At 45.3% G+C, this 23,366-nt stretch overlaps 1 protein-coding gene across 10 annotated transcripts in view; it reads right to left on the bottom strand.

The window, feature by feature from the left end:
- The window catches only part of ANKRD26 (ankyrin repeat domain 26), a 1,096,841-nt gene that overhangs the window by 694,629 nt on the left and 378,846 nt on the right, over positions 1–23,366 (bottom strand). For all 10 annotated transcript variants that reach the window (XM_078674324.1, XM_078674330.1, XM_078674326.1 and 7 more), the window contains one exon: positions 7,952–8,266. In XM_078674324.1, the coding sequence (XP_078530450.1) occupies positions 7,952–8,266 (315 nt within the window). The remainder of the gene's footprint in view (positions 1–7,951; positions 8,267–23,366) is intronic.

The raw sequence follows: 23,366 nt of genomic DNA, 5'->3' as shown, positions 1-23,366 counted from the left end.
ATCTAAAGCAGCACATTCTACCAATACAATATTTCCATAGGTTCACACAGGAAAACTGCAGTTTTGCTTTACAACAGCCAAAATGCTTATTGATCCAGACTGCAGCAAAATGGCATCTAGTCAATGAGTTAATTTTGACACTATTCTAAAGAATGTCGGATTCAAACTTAACTCTACGTTAATTCTGTTTGGTTTGTCAAAGAAGAGGAAGGATTGCTTATGAATTTAATGAAGCCATTCATGATGGAGTACTAGTGTTAGAAGTACATATGTTTTGCTTCTCCAACATAGACGTATACAAATATGTCAGGCTGTCTGCCAGCCATGGCAGGTGGAACCTATTAATAACCCCCAATATTTGTAAACAATAGCCACCATTTTCACAGCATCTCCCTGCACCCACCCCCACTCCTCTAATCCTCTGCTGCCATGATTGTTGACCAATCTGGACAAGAACTCTTCAAATGACAATGGAGCCAGTTGAAGCTGAGAGGGGCATCTGATAACCAGAGGGTGTAAGCCTTGGAGCAAGTAGCTCCAATGTATTGAAAGGTGCCTAAAGAGGCAATTCCTGGTTCCATAACCACCCGTAAGAAATATAGCTGTACAGTGACAAACGGCTGTGGCGCGTCCATACTGCAAAGTGAGGAATGCATGTTACAGTACCATCTGGCCGGTCAACAGAGGGAGCAGGTGTGGCATGCTCCCTGTTCAAATGATTTGTTTTGGCTCTTTCTCAATAATATTTAAATTCTGTTATAGAAAAGCTTATTCTATTTATTCTTCAATCAAACAGCTGCAATTTCCTGTTTAGCCAGCAATGACAAAGCGAAAAGCTCACGGTTTAACATGCAGCATAAACACAAAAAACATAAGGGTGATTATGGAGTGTCTTGCGAATTAGAAATGATGGCTTCAGATGGACTCCGTAAAACTGTGACGTAAGTGTTACAGCGGAATACACTAAAGTCTGGTTTAGAATGTTCGCAGTTACACGCAGAAGAATAAAAACGTGAATTACTAAGCTCCGTGTGGCGTGGTCCTTTGCGGGTACCCAGGCTGGGGAGGACACTACAACTGGCGACAAGTCAGTTGATAAGTAACCCAAAGATCAACAGTGCTCTACCAGAGATTGCCGTGGTCCAAGAAAACTGTTCGTGCATGCCACTTGTTGTTGCAGTCAAAGTGAGGAAGCGCAACTCCAGCCGATGTAAAGAAATACAAATTTATGGAAAACATTGCAAAGAAATCTTCGTATTGATGAACGAGTACCTGCTGTCAGATAATATGTGAAGGTACCGCGCTGCTACGTAATATACAGCAATATTTAATCTGGAGCGTGACCGCTAAATGCAGATACAACCAGGTTTTCAAAGAGTAGCTATTGATAATCACAACAAGCAAGATAACGTTTCAATTAGAAAGTGGTGAAGACAAACCGCGCTCAAAGAAACATCTAAGAATAAAGCAGTTATTTACCCACCAACCTGAGTAAAGTGAGCCGGTATGACCTCAGCGCCAGGTGCCGCAGACCAAGTAGCAGAGGTTGCACTTACTAAGATGATGACACTCCAAAATGACCGAAGATATCTTCGGAGCTATGGAAGGTTGAGAGAATGGAGGCAAAGACTAAGGCAGTCATTTCCAAAGTAATTAAGGATCCAGAGGCCAGCCCATCCAAAGGCCTTAGAGACGGCTCAAAGGAACAGGTTCAAGATGAACGGGTAAGGGAGAAGAAGAGATTTCGACCCTCATTGTTAGACACTCCCAGAAATGTCTACAACAATGCCACTTTCCTGAAACCACTAAAATTCAATACTGCCAAAAGCAAAATACTAGCGATAGATGGACTGCTTGGATAGAGACATTTGATGATTTCAATAATGCAGAGGGACTGACACAAAAAGATTGTCAAGTATCCCAAACGTTTTGCTGGTGATGGTGTGAAAGACGTCTTAGAGAATGCTGTGAACCGATTAAGTCACTTATCATCAGAAGAAGTGCTGAATCTCAGGTTTAATTCAATGCCAAATGTTGATTACAAAAGATACATCTTAAACCAGGAACAACAGAAAGCTGGTGAAACCACTGATGAATTTGTGGAGAGACTCAACACACTCATCAAACACTGTAAGTTCAATTAATTTAATGATGAAGAAGCCAAGCGTCGGAGAGTTACTGATGCATGTTTGTTAGATTCATTCAGAAGATGAAATACAGAGAAAAACTCTTAGATTGGAGCGAGTGTTAACTGCTGCCAGAGCTGAAGAGCGTGCTGTTAGACAATCTGCGGAAACAGAGGCTGGAGGTGCCCAGAATGAATCTGTCATGAGTATGACAAGTAAGCCAAAACAATAAGACTGAAGGCTCCACAGGGATGTCTACACTTAAAATAAGTTGTATTTTAGATGTGGGTTTTCGTTTCCACACGAAGGTAAATGACCTGCTCTTGGACAGCTATGTAAAGGTTGTGGGCACGAGAACCATTTTGTGATGGTTTGAAAAGCCAAAGAAAACGTAAGTGTGTCCCGGCGCAAAGACAAAATGGCAGACAGAATGTTCCAACAACTTTTGACGCACACCCACAAAGCCAAGCGTCATCATCAGTTAAGTTATTTGACACTGAACACAGTCAGTCGTCTTCTAAGAACATTGTCAAACAGTGCTTCTGTATCAGTATCAAGTAAAAGTGAAGAAAATAATTGCGTCATGTCGATGTTTTCTTCAGAAAAGAGCGCATGCTAGGTTGACCGCTTGTGAAGAAAAATTTCAGTAAACGAACGATCGACATACTAAAGTCATTCAAACATTGTCGAAAGATAACATTGAAAATAAATGGTTGTTCAATACCTTTCATTATTGACAGTGGTGTCTCAATAAACAATATGCCTGGGGAGAAATACAATGAATTATCTCCATTACCGGAACTTATGCAATCGAAAACCAAAGTGTATACATGGGCTACATCGACGCCCTTAAAAATCCAAGATTCATTTGTAGCAACAGTGAAAAATAAAACCAAAGGTACAAGCACGCAGCCATGTGCTTCAAAGCACAGATTCCAGTGTTTGTCTACTCAGTTTCAGCCCAGCCACTGATATGGGACTGATTTCTGAGAATACCAACATGAATGATCACCACCAAATAGTAAGACAGTTCCCTTTATTATTTCATGGTTTGAGAAAACTTAAGACTATGATAGTGAAGTTGCATATTAATGAGGGTGTCCGTTCTGGTGCTCATAGACCACCTGCTTTTCATTTGCAAGAAGCTGTCGAGAAAGAACTTGAATTGTTACTTAAGCATGATATTTTTGAGTGTTCCACTAGTCCAACACCACGAGTTACAACCATAGTAGTGCCCAAAAAGGACAGTGAAGGAGCTGCATGCATATTCACTGACATGCATCAATCTAACAAAGCAATTGAATGAGAACAACAGCCAGGCACACACATTGCTGACATGATAAAGAAATTAAATGGTGCAAAAGTCTCCTCTCATCTTGATTTAAACAAAGGTTATCATCAGTTAGAACTTGAAAAAGATTGTAGGTACATTACAACCTTTTCTAGAAATGTTGGTCTGTTTTGATACAAAAGACTAAGCTTTTGTGTTTCTTCCGCTACAGAACTGTTTCAAGATGTCTACGTGTCATACAGCCTGTCATGAATGCGTTCAATTGCAGTGATGACATATTGGTTTTCAGAGCTACACAAAAAGAACATGATAAAGCTTTTACACAAGAATGTAATTTACTTGCCAAAGCAGGTTTGACTATGAATGCAGACAAGTGCGAGTTCCATAAGACAAAGCTTACCTTCTTTGGCTATATCTCTTCCGATTGGGGTTTGACACCAGATCCTGCCTAAGTACAAACTCTGTCAAATGCTGATGCCCACAAGATGTTTCCATGGTGCGTTCATTTCTTGGCAAGGCTAGTTACTGTTTCATATACATGCAAGACTTTGCCACTGTAAGTGCTCCGTGAGAGACTTGATGAAAAAAAATATTTCATTTCATTGGTCACACGAATGTGAGAAGTTTCAAGAAAATTAAACAAGCCACTGAAATGGCATATTTCAATCTGAAGCTTCATACAGAGGATGTTGTTGAAACTAGCCAAGTTGGGTTAGGCGTTATCCTTTCAAAGTACAGTGGACACCCGAATGCTCGAAGGCATATTGTGGCATATGAAAGAAGAAATTTTTCTCAAACAAACAGTGTTAACTCACAACCTGAGAAAGAAAACCTAGCTGTGGTATGGGCTTGTGAATATTTACTTGTATTCTTGTACAGAAAACCTTTTGCGATGGTAACTAATCATCAAGCCTTACTGACTATATCTGGAAATCCCAAGGCCAAAATGCCTCCTCTCATTGAATGATGGTGACTACGGTAACAAGAGTATGATTATACCATTGTGCATCATCAAGAGAAGGATCAGTACCTTGCTGGCTACTTTTACAGAGTGCCTATACAAGGTCACAGTACTCACTCCATCCAAGACGGCTGAGGTCTATATTAACTTCATTGTAACATCAAACACACCAGCTGCTATTTTGTTAGCGCAGATAATCACTGCCACGAGCAATAATTGCGACATGTTAAAGCTGCAGGATAAAATTACACATAAATCATAGAACCAACACACTCGACCGCTCACCAGTGATGGTTAATATCAAAAGTACAAAATTGTTAAGGATGAACTGTCTATAACTCAGGAAGGGGTTATAATATTAGGGTCTAGAATCCAGATTCTGGAAAGTCTGAGACCGAAAATAATTGAGGTAGCCGATGATGACATTGTGGAATTGTTGCCACAAAACGAGCTTTCCGAGACGGAGTTTGGTTTCCTTAATTATGTCATTCTACAAAAACTACTCACCACTCCTTGAACATTTCAGAACTCCCATAGCATGCATGGGAGAGAATAGCCATAACATTTTTCGGTCCACTTGACAATGGACATCCTATATTGGTGATTATGGATGATTACTCACCATTTCCACTAATTGAAGATCTTTCATCTACAACTCAAGAACAAGTCATTGAAAGACTAGATGGCATCTTTGCAACGTGCGGTGTTCCAGCCATAGTGAAGTCTGACAAGGACCCGCATCAATAGTCGAGAGCTGAGAGATTTCTTGGAGCATTTAAAGATAAATCATCATGCGCTGCACATTTCACCACAGCTGAGCATTTAGGTAGGGTTAGTGCATTAATTTCTTGGAGAGCTCAGAGATTTCTTGGGGCATTTAAAGATAAAGCATCAAAAGAGCACACCTCTGTGGCCACAAGCCAACAGACTTGTTTAGCATTTTATGAGTACGCTAATTAAATAAGTGCAGTGTGCTACTCTTGAGAAGCTCAATTTGAAAATTGTATTGAGAGCTTTTCATTTGACATCCCAACTGGGTCTGGTCACCATCACGGAGACCTTGAACGTCTTTTGGAGAGCCTCTGGTCTCTTTGTCAACAAGGTTTAGTCAAGTATATTCCATTTATGCCAGGACACATGCCCACCCACGATAATATCGGGAGACAATCCAATTCATCACATTCTTGCTTTGGCATAAACTATCACTTGGAGAGAGACTTCTTGGAGGGTAATCTCATCAGGTGGCTTTTTGTAGGACACTCCCTCTATACATCATGAGGGTAGCTGCAGTCTCTAAAATTGTGATGCTCCCAAGAATTCAATACTATTTTGCAAATATTCCAGAGAGGATGTAGCCTAGCAGCTAGGGTGGTCGATCTGAAATCTGGGGAACCGGGTTAGAGTCTAGGCAACGATGCTCAACATCCTGTGATTCTGGGCAATTCACTTGATCTCCCTGTGCCTAACAAAAGTGAATGTGTCCATATGTAATGCAACTGGTGCTCATGTAAAGCGCTCGGATACCTGATACCTTCGGGTCAAATTTGTGCTATATAAAATTCAGAAGAAAAAAAAAATCTCACTCCAAATTTTTTTCAAGAATTGGGCACTCTTTAGGGGAGTCCTATATGGTCTGGCGGGTGCTGTAGGGTGGCCAAGGCTCTGCTGCATTTACCAGTGTACCAAGGTGGTCTAGGAGCACTCAATGTCAAAAGCTACTATTTAGCAGCTCAACTGCAGTGCAGTCTTGCTGGCTGTCAGGAGTCATTCTAAGTGAGACAGGAGCAGCCCATCAAGTTATGCTCCTGACCGAGGTTTACAACCTGGTAGTACTGGGGATGAAGCCTAGTCATGTTTCCCATCAACTGGTAGTGGTGGTGCACCAATATATTACTCCTAGCTGGCTGTTTACGCTCCCCTTATGATTCAATATAACATTATTGGGCCTACTAAGATATTATTGGCTCTTCAACATTCCAGGATACACAATTGTTACTCTTCGATTCACTCCAGCACCAATTCACTTCACACAAAGGACAGTTCCTTGCATACAGCCTAATACTCCAGATACTCAGGACTCGGAGGGTGCCAACAATATAGTTATTCACTCCAACATTATACAGGATCGGGCTCGGAGATGATGTGTGAGTGGTCTGCACAGGGTGTTGCTGAGGTCAATCCATTTGAGAAAATGGGCCAGGTTATTAAAATAATAACACACTATTTCCCAAAATGGCAGATTTAAATTACTTCAAGTCCCCCTGTGAAAATAAACAAACATTACTTTTTAAGTACAATGGCCTCCTGTCCACTTTGTGCAATCCCAGCAGCAGAATTACATGCTGTGGAGTTAACCATCTTCCAGTTTTTTGGGAGAATGTTACACAAATACTAGCAACTTGCAAAGAATTACCTGCAGTTACCTTCTGGTAGGCATGTGGTCTAGGTTTATTTAACTGACCAAAGAATTGAACGCTGCAACTGGGGTTCTTGATTTAGGTTAATCACACAATTGCTTCTAATGGAAAGCTACAATGGCACCAGTAGTCACATCTTGACGCCAAGAGGTTCTGAGGTGGGCTTAGGGAGGAAGCGAAGCCCTTAACAGGGAGAACAAAGGCCTTTTGTAAGCAAATAATAGTATGAGATTGGGAGAATATTAGGCTACATGGGAGAGACACCCAGAGACAACACTTCACTTACCTTACCTTAAAAGGAAAAAGTTACTATTTCAGCAGCTAACCTATCAGTCGCTGCTGATCACCAGCCTATTGACCTCCAACCAACACAATATCTTACCCCCACTACATAGTTCATGGACTTTAAGATCTGATTAGGGATAGCTCCTTTGGCAAATGACCACTGGTGCATTCCAGAAAAGTTAACATTCTCTACTGCCAAGCAACTAAGTTAAAGTCTGCTTCCCTTTCTCTCACCACGCATGCCTATTACACATCTACAACACAGTATGCTACATAATTTAGCCCCCTGTCCTACGGAATTCCTTACAGTAAGCTAAAAGTTGCCTATATTGTTTCACAAAAAAGTTAAACAGTTGTTACTCTTCTTTCTTGTTTAGTACTTTTGCCCTGCACTAATGGAAGATGTGCAACTAAGTCCTAGTTGTTCAGATCCTAGTGATCTCTAAAGTATCTCCTACTAAATTTGAAGGTGTTGATATCACAATTTAGCGAATGAAGCCTAGTGCTAGGTATCACATAGCACACTCTTGTGACAGATATGATTTTTGTAAACATATTTTATAAGCATGTACTTTTCCTACTTTTGTAAAACTTAATATATATATATATATATTTTTTAACAAGCATACCAGTCATTTTAGAGGCTACTTTCTTCTCACAGATCCTCAAATGAAAAGGAAAAAAATGCCAAAAATACCTTTTTTTGATCCACTACAATCTGAAAGATATAATTTAGAATTTCAGATGTTCACATTTCTTATAACCAGACTAAACTACTCATATATAACAAACAGTGGAAGTGACTACTAAAAGAAACAAACATATACAGTAAAGGCATCACAATGAATACTAAAGAAAATTGCACCAATACCTTGGTCAGGTCCATAATTAGGTGCTAAGAGTTTATTGTGTTCAAGCAATACACTGTCTTTTTCTAAAGAACACCCTTTATTTTCTGGCCTTTGTTCATTCACTGACTGCAAAGGACCTGTAAGGGCATCTGGCATGTCTGCAGCTGTTAAGAGCCTAGATGGACTTGCTGTATCTGTTGCCTCCATAAGTTTATTTTCCTTTTTAAGGGCTGGCTCTGGTGACAATTCAGGATGAGAAGTTTCATCGTTCTTGGAGACTTGGAAACACTTATTATGTTTCGGCGAGGTGCTGGTAGAATCCCAATCTGATGCATCTAAAGAGTATAGATTGAAATGAGAGATCTTAACTATCAATGCACATCTACTGTAAACATAAGAGTTCCACGAGTCATCACACAAATTGGATTGAAAAAAGTTATTTTGTATAAAAATATAAATTAACTTTTCATCCACTAGCCATCTATACATATTAGTATGGGATAAGCATTTATAGTACAAGCATTTATGGATAAACATTTTCACTCAAGAAATGTTTATAAGATGTTCCTTTTTTCCTCTGGTTGCCTAAAGGGCTATAGAAAATCGGAGTATGCAATGGCAAGAATATTTTTATTCCATTACTTGGTTTGGGCCGAACCAGTTTCCAAAAGAAACAACATTTCAGACGTCACCAAAAGGCTACAAAAAAATCCAACAAATCATAACATTCTACCACACTATGAGAGAAGACAAGGGAGACCTTATACTGACCTTATAAGTATATTCTCATCCGTAGCATGATCCTACATATGCAATGCCTGAGAGTACATTAGCAGTGGTGTAATTTGTTGACAATGTACAACACTATGTTCCCATTAGGCAACTATATATGCCAAGGTAAGTTCTTAATTTAGAATACTGTAATACATTAAGTTATTAAAAAAGAAATAGCTTTTTACCTTCACAAAGGGTAACCAGCCAATAAGTTTGGTCTATGGAAGAGCTACGGGATTTGCCAATATGTTTAAGCAATGTTGTACACCAGTGTGGCCTGCTGTTCAGCATCGCTTAATATTAGAGGTATAAAGGACAGTGGCATGGAGTGGTGTGTTGTAAAGAACAAGTTACTTACCTTCGGTAATGCTTTTTCTGGTGGATACAGTATCTGCCTGTGGATTCCTCACCTTGTGAATATCCCCTTGCGTCAGCAACATTCGGAAATTCTTTTTGTAGCTTCGCGACGACGTCACAGAGGCACGACACCGCGCGCATAAAAGGCGCAGGAGCATAAGACTGGGGGATACCCAGATTGAAGGCTAATGAACCCGTGGGACCAACCGGTGAACCAGAGGGGAACATTGGTCTTGAATAAACTCCATACATTGCATTCAGGAACTGAGTAGGGTCCTGACCTGGAGCTGGAAAAGCTGGATAAGAGCCCACAGGCTGCTCTCGAGGGAGCGGAGTCTTCTCGACTTCGACCTCAACCTCAGGCTGGTGCACCGGGGTAAACGAACCCGCAGGCAACGGAGCCTCCTCTTCTCCTCCATCCTCTTCATCTCCCTCACCCTCCTGGTCAGAAGAATGAGTCGGAGCCAGAGAAGGATTCGACATCGGCTTCGGTGAATGAACAGGCAAATTCACAGGTGAAGCCTGACCCTCGGAGACCAAATTCACAGGTGAAGCCTGACCCTCGGAGACCTGAACTTCCGGAGTCGGATCCTCCACTTCCTTGCGAAGTAACTTCACCTGCGACTTCGGTCTCGAGTCCTTTCCAGAATGATGACGAGACTCATGAGATCTCTTCTTGTGCTTCTTCCTCGATGACTTCGAAGCATGCACCGAAGACGACCTCGAGCGTGACTTCGATCGAGACCTCGAACAACGAGTCCGCGACCTCGACCTCTTCTTGTCCTTCCTGCTCTTTAACTTTGCAACAAGGAGTTTTGCCTCCCTCTCACGGAGAGCCTTCGGATTCACTTTCTTGCAAGATGAACACTCTTCGACGTCATGGTCCGAACTCAAACACCAGATGCAGCACTCGTGCGGATCCGTCATAAACATCATCTTGCTGCACTCTCCGCAGGGTTTGAATCCAGTCTTCTTCGTAGACATTTCGATACAAAGAAGCAAAAGGACACCGAAAAGAAACAAACTGTAGCAAAGTTACCAACAGCTACAGACGATCCCTAGAAACCGTTAGCGTTGACGACGCGGAAAAAAGGGAACTGATGTCATCACGCTGGCATGGGCCTATTATGGAGTCGGTGACGTCAGCGGTGTCGTGCCTCTGTGACGTCGTCCACGTTGGCGCGAGGCTACAAAAAGAATTTCCGAATGTTGCAAGGGGATATTCAAAAGGTGAGGAATCCACTGGCAGATGTATCCATCAGAAGTGAAGTGTTATAAAGTGGAGTGGAGTTGGAGTGGTATAGAGTGTCGTGAATGGAGTAGAATGTCAGAGTGATAGGGCATAGAGCTGAGTGGAGTAGAGTATCGTGGAGAAGAGTGTCGTAGAGGGGAATGGCATAGAGTGTTGTGGTGTGGTACAGAACAGACTGGAGTGGCGTAGAGGGTACTGAGTAGAGTAAAGAAGCTTGGAGCAGAGTAGATTGACAGATTGGAGTTGTATAAAGTGGAGTAGTGGAAGAGAGTGGAATGGAAGAGAGTGGAATGGCACAGAGTGGAGTAGTGGAGTGGAGCAGAGTTGAGTAGTGTGCCATAAAATAGATTGGAGAAAACTGGCATGGAGTGGCATTGAGGGAGTTGCAAAGAGAGTAGTAGAGTGGAGTAGTGTTGTAGAGTAGAGGGGCATAGAGTAGAGTAGAGTTTAATGGAGCGACCCTTGACCCTTTGGTAGGTCGCTCCCTATAACGCACAGCTCCGCTTATGTGCCCGTGCCCCAGCCTGCTGCCGCTGCCAGGGGGTTCGAGGCCCCCCTGATCCTTATCTGGTTTTCTCTCTTCATTGTAACCCGTGTTTTTTATGAATTCACTGTCAGTCTTTTGTGCGTTCTGTATATTCCGCTGTGCTTGTAAGTTCACTGTTGATCTTGCTCCCACCTTTTTTATAAGTTCATCGAAAGTCTTTTAATGTTCTGTATATTCTGCTGTGCTTTGTAAGTTCACTGTTGGTCTTGCTCCCCCCTCCCAGCCCTCTCCATTGTTGCCCATTTCTTCTCTGCCTGCCAGTTCCCGCTGCTGTATCCCCTGCGACCCAGCCCCTCGCTCTCCCATTCGCCCGCCCCCACCTGCTCCTCCCTCCGACCTCACCTTCTTATGGCGGCCACTGCGCAGCCGTGCCGCTGGCGCGCCGAAGACAAGCCCGTCTATGCCAGTCTACGCCTGGACTGCCCCAAAACCCCTGGCCCCTGCGAACGCCACGACGCCCGACTCTGCGACGACCCCAGCACCCTCCACGCACTCAACACCGGACGATCAAGCACCTGTTGCCTGGTCGCCCCGAGGCACACTCAAGGACCCTTCTCGTGCCGGAACTGCAGCTACACCAGCATCCGTCCCGCCAACCCACCGACCAAGAAAGAACCCAACTACCTCAGATTCATCCTCCTCAACACCCGCTCCGCCCGCAAACACGCCGTCGAACTCTGGGACCTACTCGACTCAACCACCCCAGACGTCGCCTTCCTGACAGAGACCTGGATGAACCCCTCCTCGGCACTAGACATCGCCATAGCCATCCCAGACGGCTACAAGATCACCTGCAAGGAACGCGCCAACAAAGTAGGAGGAATCGCCATCATCCACAGGAACACCCTCAGAGTCTCGACCAGCTCCGATGACACCCTCAGCACCGCCGAACACCTGCACTTCCAGATCCACACCGACCCCAGCACCACCCTCAGAGAAACCCTCGTCTACAGACCCCCCGGACCTCGACTACAGTTCAGCGACTCCATCGCCGACTTCATCAGCACCCATGCTCTCGCCTCCACGGACTACATCCTCCTCGGGGACCTGAACTTCCACCTCGAGAACAACGACAACACCAACTCCACCATCCTGATCGACAACCTAGCCAACCTCAGACTCAGACAACTCTTCACATCACCCACCCACTCCACCGGACACGCTCGACCCCATCTTCTCCGCAACCCCCCACGTCTCCGTCAACCACACCACCGGACTCCACAGGACCGATCATCGCTGCATCCACTTCATCTTCCGGAAACCCACCTCGCACCACCGCTCCCTACAGATGCCTCACCGCTGCTGGAGCAAAGTCACTGAAGACCAGCGCACTGAGCCCACCCCCCGAGCCCACCGACACCGCCGCCCGCAACCTCAGACAGTGGATCGACGACTGCGCCAACACCCTCGCCCCGTTCAAGAAACCCGCCAACAGTCACACCAGCAAGAGAGCCAGCTGGTTCACTGAAGACCTCCGGGCCTCCAAGCAAACCTGCAGAAAGTTAGAGAAGAACTGGCTCCGCGAACGAACACAAGGACAACTACACAGCCCACAAGAACGCCACCAGCAGACACCATCACCTCATCAGATCAGCCAAAAGGGCCTCCTTCAAAGACCGCCTAGACAACAACGCACACAACAGCTCAAACACAAACAACATTCCACCCTTGCAAGACCTATGCGACTTACTAGCCACCTTCTTCCATCGCAAGATCGCAGACATCCACAACAGCTTCACCAACACGTCTGCCACGACAATCACTGAAACCCCCGCCCCCACGACCACCATCCGCACCAACCGCCTACTCTCCTGGACTGACATCAACGACGACGACATCATCAAGGTCATGAACACCATTCACTTCGGATCTCCGTCAGACCCCTGTCCACACCACATCTTCAACAAACCCAGCACCGCCACCGCACCCCATCTCCGGAAAGTCATCAACATCTCCTTAGAGACAGCAACCTTCCCAGAGACCTGAAACCACGCAGAGATTAACGCCTTACTCAAGAAACCCAAGGCGGACCCAAGGACCTCAAGAACGTCCGGCCCATCTCCCTGCTCCCATTCCCGGTAAAGGTCATCGAGAAAACCGTCAACAAACAACTGCCCCGCTACCTCGAAGAAAACAGCATCCTGGACCCATCACAGTCCGGTTTTCGCAGCAACCACAGCACCGAAACTGCCCTCATCGCAGCCACCGATTACATCAGGACCCTGCGAGACAACGGAGAAACCGCGGCCCTCATCCTGGACCTGTCAGCCGCCTTCGACACGCTCTGCCACCGCACACTACGAACACGCCTCCTTTACGCCAGGATCCAAGAGGAGGCCCTGGACTGGACCACCTCCTTCCTCACCGGCAGAACACAGAGCGTCCACCTTCCCCTCCCCTTCCGATCAGATCATCTGCGGTGTACGCCAGGGCTCATCCCTCAGCCCGACGCTGTTCAACATCTACATAGCATCGCTCGCTCACGTCGCCCGACTGCACGACCTCAACATCAACTCCTACGCCGACGACACCCAGCTGATCCTCTCCCTCACCAAAGACCCCCACACCACCAAAACCAACCTCCACGAAGGAATGAAGGCTGTCGCCGAATGGAAGAAGGACAGCCGACTGAAGCTGAACTCGGACAACACAGAGGTTCTCATCCTCGGATCCACCCCCTCGGCCTGGAACGACTGCTGGTGGACGACCGCACTGGGGACAGCTCCTACACCCACCGACCACGCACGCTACCTAGGGCTCATCCTCGACTCCATCCTCTCCATGACCAAGTAGGTCAACGCCGTCTCTTCCTCCTGCTTCAACACCCTACGCATGCTCCGTAAGATCTACAGGTGGATCCCCACCGAAACAAGAAAAACGGTCACACAGGCCCTCATCAGCTGGACAACGGTAACGCCCTCTACGCAGGAGCCTTGGCCAAACTCCTGAAACAGCTTCAACACATCCAGAAAGCCTGTGCATGCCTGATCCTCGACATCCCTCGCCACAGCCACATCACACCTCACCTGAGAGTCCTGCACTGGCTACCCGTCAACAAGAGGATAACCTTCAAACTCCTCACCCAAGCACACAAGGCACTCCACAACATCGGAGCAGCATACCTCAACAGCCGACTCAGCTTCTAAACCCCCACCCGCCAGCTCCGCTCCGCCGACCTCGCCCTGGCCACAGTCCCCCGCACCCGAAAAGCGACCTCCAGCGGCAGATCGTTCTCCCACCTCGCCACCAAGACCTGGAACACCCTCCCCATCCACCTACGGCAGACCCAAGACCTGCTGTCCTACAGAAGACTCCTCAAAACCTGGCTCTTCGAGCAGTAGCAGCATCCCCCTACCCACTCCCCCCAGCGCCTTGAGACCCTCACGGGTAAGTAGTGCGCTTTACAAATGCTATGATTGATTGATTGATTGATTGTATGGAGCACAGCACCATAGTGTGTAATGTCAGAGTGGAGTGTCGTAGAGAGAAGTGGCGTAAAGTACAGTTGTGCAGAGTAGACTGGAGTAGAGTGCAGTGGAGTAGAGTACATTGGCTTTGAGTAAAGTGGTTTATGCTGTATTGGCGTAGAGTGTCGTGACTTAGAGTACAGTGGTGTAGAGTAGATTGCAATGGCGTAGAGTTCAATGGCATAGAATGGAGTGGCGCAGAGTGAATTAGAGTGGCATAGATTGCAGTGGTGTAGAGTGCTGTAGTGTGGAGTAGACTGTTTCAGAGCAGAAAGAAGTGGCGTAGAGTGGAGTGGTGCAGGGTGGTGTGCAGTGTGGCAGGGTAGAGTACAGTGCTGTAGAGTAGAGTTGTTTAGGGTGCAGTGGCGCATAGTCAAGTGGCGCAGAGTAGAGTATAGTGGCACAGAGTGCAGTGTTGCAGAGTAGTTGGGGTAGAGTCCAGTGGCATAGAGCACACTGGTTTTGAGTAAAGTGGTGTAGAGTGTTTTGGCATAGAGCGCAGTGGCATAGAGTAGAGAGGTGTACAGTAGAGAGGTGCAGTGAAGAATGCAGTGGCATAGAGTGGTGCATCGAAGAGTGCACTTGCATAGAGTAGAGTGGTGTAGAGGAGAGAGGAATAGAGTGCAGTGTCACTGTGTAGTGGTGCACAGCAGATTAGCGTGACAGAGCGCATTAGCGTAGAGTGCACTAGAGTGCTGTAGAGAGGTGTAGAGTGAGGTGGCGCAGAGCGAAGTGGCGCAGAGCGAAGTGGCGCAGAGCGAAGTGGCGCAGAGTGAAGTGGCGCAGAGTGAAGTGGCGCAGAGTGAAGTGGTGCAAAGTAGAGTGGTGCAAAGTAGAGTGGTGCAATTGAGAGTGGAGTACAGTCCAGGGGCAGAGAATGCAGTGTTGCAGAATAGAGTGTGGTGGAGTACAGTTGTGTAGAGTGAGGTTGCGTAGAGCATTACACTGTAGAATATAGAGGCATACAGTGCAGTGATGCAGAGTAGATTGGCAAAGTGCAGTGGCGTAGAATGCATTGGTTTTGTAGAAAGTGGGGTAGAGTGCATTGGAGTAGAGCGCAGTGGTGTAGAGTGAAGTGGTGTAGAGCGGCACAGGGTAGATTGTAGCGCTGTAAAGTGGAATGGCGTAGAATTAAACAGCGCAGAGTGGAAAAGAGTGGCGTAGAGTGCTGTGGCACAGAGTAAAGTGTCACAGAGTGCAGTAGAGTGGTGCAGAGTGGGGTGGTGCAGAGTGAGGTGGTAAAGAGTGGAGTGGAGTGATGCAGAGCAGAGAGGCGAAGAGTGTAGTTGCATATAGTGTATTGGCGTGGAGTGGTGCAGTGGCAGATAGTGCAGTGTTGCAGAGCTGACTGCAGTAGAGTGCACTGGTGTATAGTAGAGTGGCGTAGAGTGCATTGGCATGGAGTGCAGTGGCGTATAGTAGAGTGGTGCGGTGCAGATGAACGTAGAGAGCAGTATTAACGTAGAGTACAGTGGCGAAGAGTACAATGACAGAGTGCAGCTGGCTTAGAGTGAAGTGGCACAGAGTGTTTCAGAATACAGGGGCATAGAGTAGAGTGGTGCAGAGTGAAGGACAATTGTGGAGAGTGCCGTGGTGCAGAGAGTAGGGTGCAGTGGCATAGAGCAGATTGTTGAAGAGTAGAGTAGTGAACGTCAGAGTACAGTAGCGCAAAGTAGAGTGGCATAGAGTGCAGTGGTGCAGAGTAAATTAAAGCATAGATGCGCTGGCGTAGAGTGGAGTGAGTCATAGTGAAGTGTAATGGCACAGAGTGGAGTGGGGCAGAGTGGAGTGGTGTAGAGTGCAGTGGCAAAAAGTTAAGTGATGCATAGTAGACCGGTGTGGAATAGAGAGAATTGACAGAGCAGAGTGGTATAGAATGGAGTTATGCAGAGTAGAGTGCAGTGAAGCAGAGTGGAGTAGTGTGAAATTGAATTGTGCAGGGTTCAGTGTAGTGGCGTGGAGCATAGTAGGGTAAAGTTGAGTATGCATGGTGTGGTAGCGTATTGCCATTAAAGTCAACACTTTTCAATTGAAATGACCATTATACTTGTAGAGACATACAGTTTTTTTGATGAAAGTATACAGCGAACAAACGATAATGTGTGGCAATGTCATCACATAGTGTATGGATTATATATAATTGTATTAAAATAACTGTTTCGACCACACTTCAAAATTAACAAAAAAATGTGCTTCATTTGGGATGTCATAATTCTACTATATTCTAAAATATCTGTACAGTCCATTGACAGACATGTAAATTTTGTTGTGTGCTAGGAAAAAAATAACATCCTACAGCTTTACAACCAGCACACCTTTAGTAGCCAGCTTGATTGTCACATAAATCCTCTCACTTTGAAGTCAGAGAAAAGAGTAAACACCAAGTCCCTGGAAGGCAAAGCCTGACATTTGACCTTTGTCTTTGACAGCATAGCAAATGTGACAAGATAAGTACAAGATTTAAAGGCCTGTTTACAGAAATCCAGTTTTGGTGGAAGAATACAGAAAATAAAATGTGGGCAAGATAACAGACTAACTCAAGCTGGACAGCCTAGAAAAAATAGAGTCAGCAAATAGAAAGCAAGTAAACCTGAGTTACAAACCACTAAGCAACGGGTGGAATGCACTTCCAGGGAAGCTTTCCCGAAATTCCCCAAGATGTTTTTAGCAAACCAGATAACTGTTTGGTAGGCTTCGAAGTAAAATGTGAGGGATCACTATTGCCTCTACTGTAAAACCTACCTTACACTGACACAGGCATCTTTCCCTAGGATTGGGTAATTTTAAATGAGGTAAATGTAAAGGCTACGGGTTGTGGACTGAGACTAAAAGGTAAGAAGGCAATAAAAAGAGATACACACTTAAAGAGTTAACGAACTGCGAACTGCAACAGTACTGATTTAATGTATTTTATTAAGTGCCCCTGTAATTTGGCTGATGTGGGACAGTCAAGACAGAAAATAAAGGCGAGAATCCTGTAACACAGTAGCCGGGTCCACTATGAGGTAGAGGGAGTGCCACCAGTGGCCAATTAAAAAAAATCAGGACACAGCATGGATGACATGAGATGGTTAGTAATTGAGAAGATTAACAGAACCCTCAAGGGAGTGATGTTATAATAACTCTCAATATCAAAGAATATAGATGTATTAATGTGTTAAACAATGTTAATAACAGACTAAATGAGTCTGAGGAGATGGACAAAAAGACATGGTTCATATGTCAACACGTGAATGAGTGTTTTTTGAATGTTCATGATTGGTTTTATTTTAATTATTCATACCCTCAAAAGAATCCATTAATTGGAGAATATGTAACATACTTAAGGCTAGCACATTTTGAGAGAGATTTAGAAATTTAAATGCTATCTCGTTTGAACAAAGCACAATGCTATCTTGTATCCTCCTCTCAACAAGCACGCATATGCAAGTCAATCACTCAGACTGCCACATTTGACTAATAGATAGGATCCTCTGTGAAGTAGCTCAGGATGCTACATTGTATATTACTCTCAATGTGCACACTGATGCACGTAGAGTAACCCCGCTCAATTTAGATCTGGTTCATTTGCATGATCGGCAATGTCTGCAGTGGTGCAAATTCCAAACGCAGGGTTAAATCTTACCTGCCATCTCTAATTGAATTTACCAAATCCAGGAAGTATGCTTCTGGTGGTTTTACAAATTAGTATTACCATTTTTCCAGAATTAATTTAATGAATTTAAAGGAGATTGATTAAGGGGGCATCCATTGCTGCATGACATAAGGGTGAGTTAATGTATTCACCCTTTCCTTTCATCTCATCTCAAAATCAACAATGAAGATTCATCAAACCAAAGTTGGCATTCAGCGTCTTATTGATAAATTATCCAGCTATTGAATAAGCAACTGCATGACAATCAATTTAAAATAAAGTCATGACGGTCAAAAAGAATACAGAATAAGCTATGTGGGTTTCTACACGACCAACTGTGTGAAAATTTGAGATCGTGCAGATGCTATTCTAACATATCTCATATTTACCCTGTGTTACAATACTACATATGCAGTCTTATCTTGTTTTATTTAAGTGCTCGGACAAACTGTTTAATGTAAAAATTGTAAGCGCTGAGCTCATAGTACATAATGTGTAAGAGTGCACCACGTAAGAATTGACCTACGAATCGACAAACAAAACTAGAAAAACATAATTTGAATCATATTAATCAAATTACTAAATCTGCCATGGACTCCTCACTAAAGCACATAGAGACTAGGTTCCTCAAACAGATAAAAAAGACTTACGTTTTGCTAAGAGTGGCATTTACACACGGAGGCACACACATTTCCCTGGCATAAGGAGGAACATTTGACACAGATATAATTGAGGACTCTAAAACACATATACAAATCAGATATACAAGAGAATGGGTGCACAACTGGGAGGTAGAGTCTGAGTACAGGACAGCGCACTCTCCTCATGCGGAAAGCGAAGCCAGGTACAGGGCACTGTGCTGGTAAGAGACGAAGGGTGATGAAAGAATATTACCAGCAGAGCTCAGAGGCACTTTGTTCGGTCGGCATAGGAAAGGGGCTGACCAAGAGCTAAAGGAACAAGGCAGACTAGTACTTAATCACCTGCGATGCAGGAAAAACAAGATGGCACCAGTGTATCCACACGAGAGAAGCAGCAACGAGGATCCTCACGGGTGCACGACAAAGATAGACAAACCCTGTGAGAGATAATGGTTAAATGGAAAGACAAGACCTTTGTGTACTAGTTTTGTGACCTATTAGCGGATTTGACCTAGGAGAGGGACCAATATGATGGGTCTTGGCAGAAGGAAGGATTGTTTAAGCCAGAGGACATGGCAGTAGCGGAGGACTGCATAAGGAAACCCTAAGTGGGACTTCCTCTACATGCAGCGATGCCTCACGAGATGGAAACGCTACGTTGAGGAGAAACCCAAAGTCATCTAGCATGAGAGTGTGCCCACAACTACAAAAGGGTGCAATGGGAATTATATTTGTGCCATAGGCCCAGATGGATAAAGAGTGATTGAGGGCAAAATTACCGTCATTGCTGGATGGAGCAGGGAAATAGATTACATTACGCAGGTATCAATCTAGCGATGAGAGAGAAAAAGAATTTGCTAAGCAATGTAATTGGGAAGCAGACTAACACAGTGTTTGCCCAAGCTCGCATTCAAGCAATCACGCTAACAGATTCCCAATGTGACGGGCCACATTTAATTTGCACAGGCACCGGATCTGGACCACCCTGAGAGAAATATTCCCTGAATAGGAGTAGGAGGGCTAATGGCAGAGATAATGAAGCCAGAGGAAAGTAATGATTTCCTGACTAGAATGAGGCAAAGATGGGGACAAGAAACCGGAGTGCCATGGACTGATATGGGCCCACACACACATCTTTCTACAATATTCTCAAGAAAGGGTTACCCAAAGATATACAGAGAGGGCTGCACAGCATAGTTGGTTCAGATACCACACCCTGGCAGGAGATTCAAGCTCATATACTCCACTACCATAAGAAAAAGCATAAAAAGGATAGAGAGAAGCAGGAGCAGGTCCAAAGCGACACAGCAAAACTCGTTCAATCTGAAAAAGACTGCCCTCAAAGGGCCGGCAATGGTTGCGACCATGCAGATGGCGCCAGTCACAATGGGGGCTCCACCGCAAAACCTTAGAGGGTTCCAAACAGGCATTCCAGGGGCACGAACAAGCTATGGTGCTGGAGTCCAGGAAGGCTGGTCGCAGCCAGACCCTAGAGTGCACTACTATTGCCATAGGCGGAGTCAGCTGGTAGACAGGTGCCAGATAAAGCCATAACATGAGCAGCAAAAGCAGTGGAGGTTATTGAACCAGGGCCAGCCATCACAAAACCCCACGAACATCAATCCTCAGTATAAAGCACAGGGTAATCAGAACGTGCCCTACACTCAGTCGCAGGGAGATCCTTTGGTCGCCACACAACTGCAGCGGGGATCCAGCAATTGGACAAGCATGTGGTGCAGCAGCCAAAGACAGGGAACCTAGCGCAACAGGGACTTGGGCCACAACACCATCAATGAGGGGTGACAGTGTAGAGAGGTAGCCCCCTCATGCAATCACAGAGCCAAAAATACAAAGTAAATTGGGCCCCCACAGTAAATAAAGACAGGAAATAATAATAATAACAAGGACCTAAAACCCAGTAGTTCACCTCCAATAGTAGACAAACAGCATCCCTTTCCTCCTTCTTGAGAGCAGAAAGGTTCACAGACAACATTGGTAATCCAAAAAGTTTTGACTTGCTTCCAGGAATTCAAGACTTCTGTTGATTAGGTGTCCACGCTAAGTTTGGCATCAAAGGGGACTCCATGGAAGCACAGAATAATCAGGTTGCCTAAAGCGCTTACAGGAACTGGGTCCCACTCTGCTGCTGATTCCCCAGGGAAGGGTTCGCTGTCCGCTCCCCAGGGGAGGGCAGTCTGTCTAGGGGGCAGAGAGAAAAAAAAAGTTTTAAAGAGCAGTCACCAAGGTCCGCAGCCAAAGTTTAATGGGACGTATTCCAATCCCTAGATCAACAGGTCCCCATTTCCTCAGGCCTCGCACACAAACTTGATGTTTTCTTCATGGCGTCCGTGCTGATAGTGTCCCTAAAATGCGCCAAAAGTCTCCATTTTAGTTACTTCACTCTCCTCCCCACACACAAGAGTCAAGAGGCCTCAGTGTAGAGTAACCAGACGCCTCAGATTTGCTCAGACAGTCCAAATGTTTTGGTTATCTGTCCCAGCAGATTTTCCAGGGTTTTCGGGAGGTCCCACTGAACTAGCCTTTATGAGCCTGTATTCATTCATTCATGAACTTTATTTCGGTCATTACCACCACAAAAGTGCAAATGCATATTGTACAAGGAAACAAAAAGAGGAGAGGATGTAGCCTTACGGCTAGAGCGGTCGTCCTATGAGCTTAGGAACCGGGTTCGAGTCTCGGCAATGAAGCTCAACATCCTATGATTCTGGGCAAATTCCGTAATTTCCCCGTGCCTAACAAAAATGAATGTGTCCATCTGTAACGAAACTGGTGCTCATGTAAAGCTCTCTGATACCTGATGTCTCTGGTCTAGTTTGCGCTATGCAAAACTCTTATAATGCATACAAAGATTTGTTAACAGCAATTTAAAAGGTTTCAGCTTAGTTGATTTGTCTAAAAACATATTTACATGAGGTGCCAAAAAGCGGAGTCAACAAAAGCCTATGCCGCGATGGGACAGGGCAGCATGGCCCGCCATGCTGTCTCAATGCTAAGAATGGCGCTACAGCCATTCTAAAATACATAGTATCAGTATAGACAAGAACTAAGAATGCATAGAGGTAATTCCTCAATGGGAGGACAAGCAATTACATTTTCATCACGGCCCTTCTGATAGCCCACAGTTTGCTGAGAAACTTGGCAACTGCGCAGGCAACTAGGAAGCTGGAATACGATTTTAAAATGTGCAGCGCTTTGTGATGACAACGGGTGGCAAGTCGCCTACTGACAGCAGCGAGCCATTTGGCTCTCGGTGTATGGTACATGGGACAAACAAAGAACATTTGACCAACTGACTTAGCAACAAGGGGGCAACCTGTGCAAGACTGCAGTGTGGTGGAAGGCTGTCGCCAGGAGGAACTAAAAATGTTCACTGGGAGGGAGCCGAATCTAAACTGCATATAAAGCTTCCTGTACTGCGGGATCATAATAGTCTCCAGATATTGTTCGTAAACACCTGACAGTTCAAATTCCATAAAGTCCATTGTGAGGCGGCCCCATGACGTATAGGAGAAAAAGAACTGGGCCACTCAATTTTAATCTTGATTCTTGACCAGGTTTTTGCTAGGCAGTAAAACTGGGTCCTTTGTGTCCCACGATCCCTCCACCCCTATAGTAATAGCAGGGACTTCACTTTGGAGAGCTAACCAATTTTCTTAGCGCAGTCAAGAGTACTTACTTCAACAAGGGCAGCAGTGTATGGGAGCAGTTCAGGGGTTGATTTTAGACGCAATCAGAACAATAAGGGGTGTAACTTAGCTTTCTCAACAATAGAGGTTATGGCCATGTCCAGCATTAGGGGGTGAAGAGGGGTACTCTGAGGAAGTGAGCATAAGGCTCTCAAGAATTTGCTCTCTGTGGTAAGGAGGCCGTCCAGTTTTTCAAAGTCCCAGAGTTCCGCACCATACAGTGATGAGCCCGTTGCCTTGTGATCATATATGTGAAGTGGGGCTGCTATTGGTTTGCTCAGAGAGGTCCTAGGCTCTTTAATCAAGGCCCCAGTGATCTGTCTGTGCTGGAGAGTCCGCTTCGATACATTGGCCTTCCAAGACAAGTTCTCTGAGAGAGTGATCCCAAGATAATCGAAGGTGCTCACTCTCTCCAAGGGAATCCCACCGAGTGTTACTTGCCTTTGAATGATTTGTGGGGGTTCAACATTAGGACTTTGGTCTTCGAGGTTTTAACTTCTAGGCCTCTCATTGCACAGAAAGCCTTGAAGCAAGCTAAGAGCAGCTGCAGTCCTCTAGGGGTTTTGGAGACTAACAGCATGTCATCAGCAAATAGCAAAGATGCGCCTTGGCTCTCCCAAGACTTGGGGCATCAACAGGATTATCAGTGAGATATTGGACAACTCCATTTATAAAGAGTGAAAAGAGTGGGAGCCAATGCACAGCCCTCTTGGACCTCTTTATCAACTTTGATCAGGTCTGTCAGTTGGCCAGCGAACCCTTGCTTAGTTGGCCTCATGAAGGCGAATGACTAGCATTAGGACCTAGAGAGGGAGGCCCATCTCCTTTAAGACGCACCAAAGCTTATGTCTTGGGATAAGGTCAAATGCAGACCGTAGGTCAATAAAAGCCACATATAGGCTTCCCTGTCCAATGACCACTGTCTTCCAGGCCAATAAGAGGAAGCGAAAGACCTGATCGATAGTGCTAGTTTTCATCGAAACCCTGCTTGGAAGAGGGACAAGATGGTAGAGTCATTTATCTAGGTCTGAATTTTCATAAGAAGTGCACAGGCAA

The sequence above is a fragment of the Lissotriton helveticus genome, chromosome 1_1, assembly GCF_964261635.1.
Source record: "Lissotriton helveticus chromosome 1_1, aLisHel1.1, whole genome shotgun sequence".
In the NCBI taxonomy this organism is placed as follows: domain Eukaryota; kingdom Metazoa; phylum Chordata; class Amphibia; order Caudata; family Salamandridae; genus Lissotriton; species Lissotriton helveticus.
The sequence above is the reverse complement of the archived record's forward strand: the minus strand, read 5'-3'. Positions and strand labels throughout refer to the sequence as shown.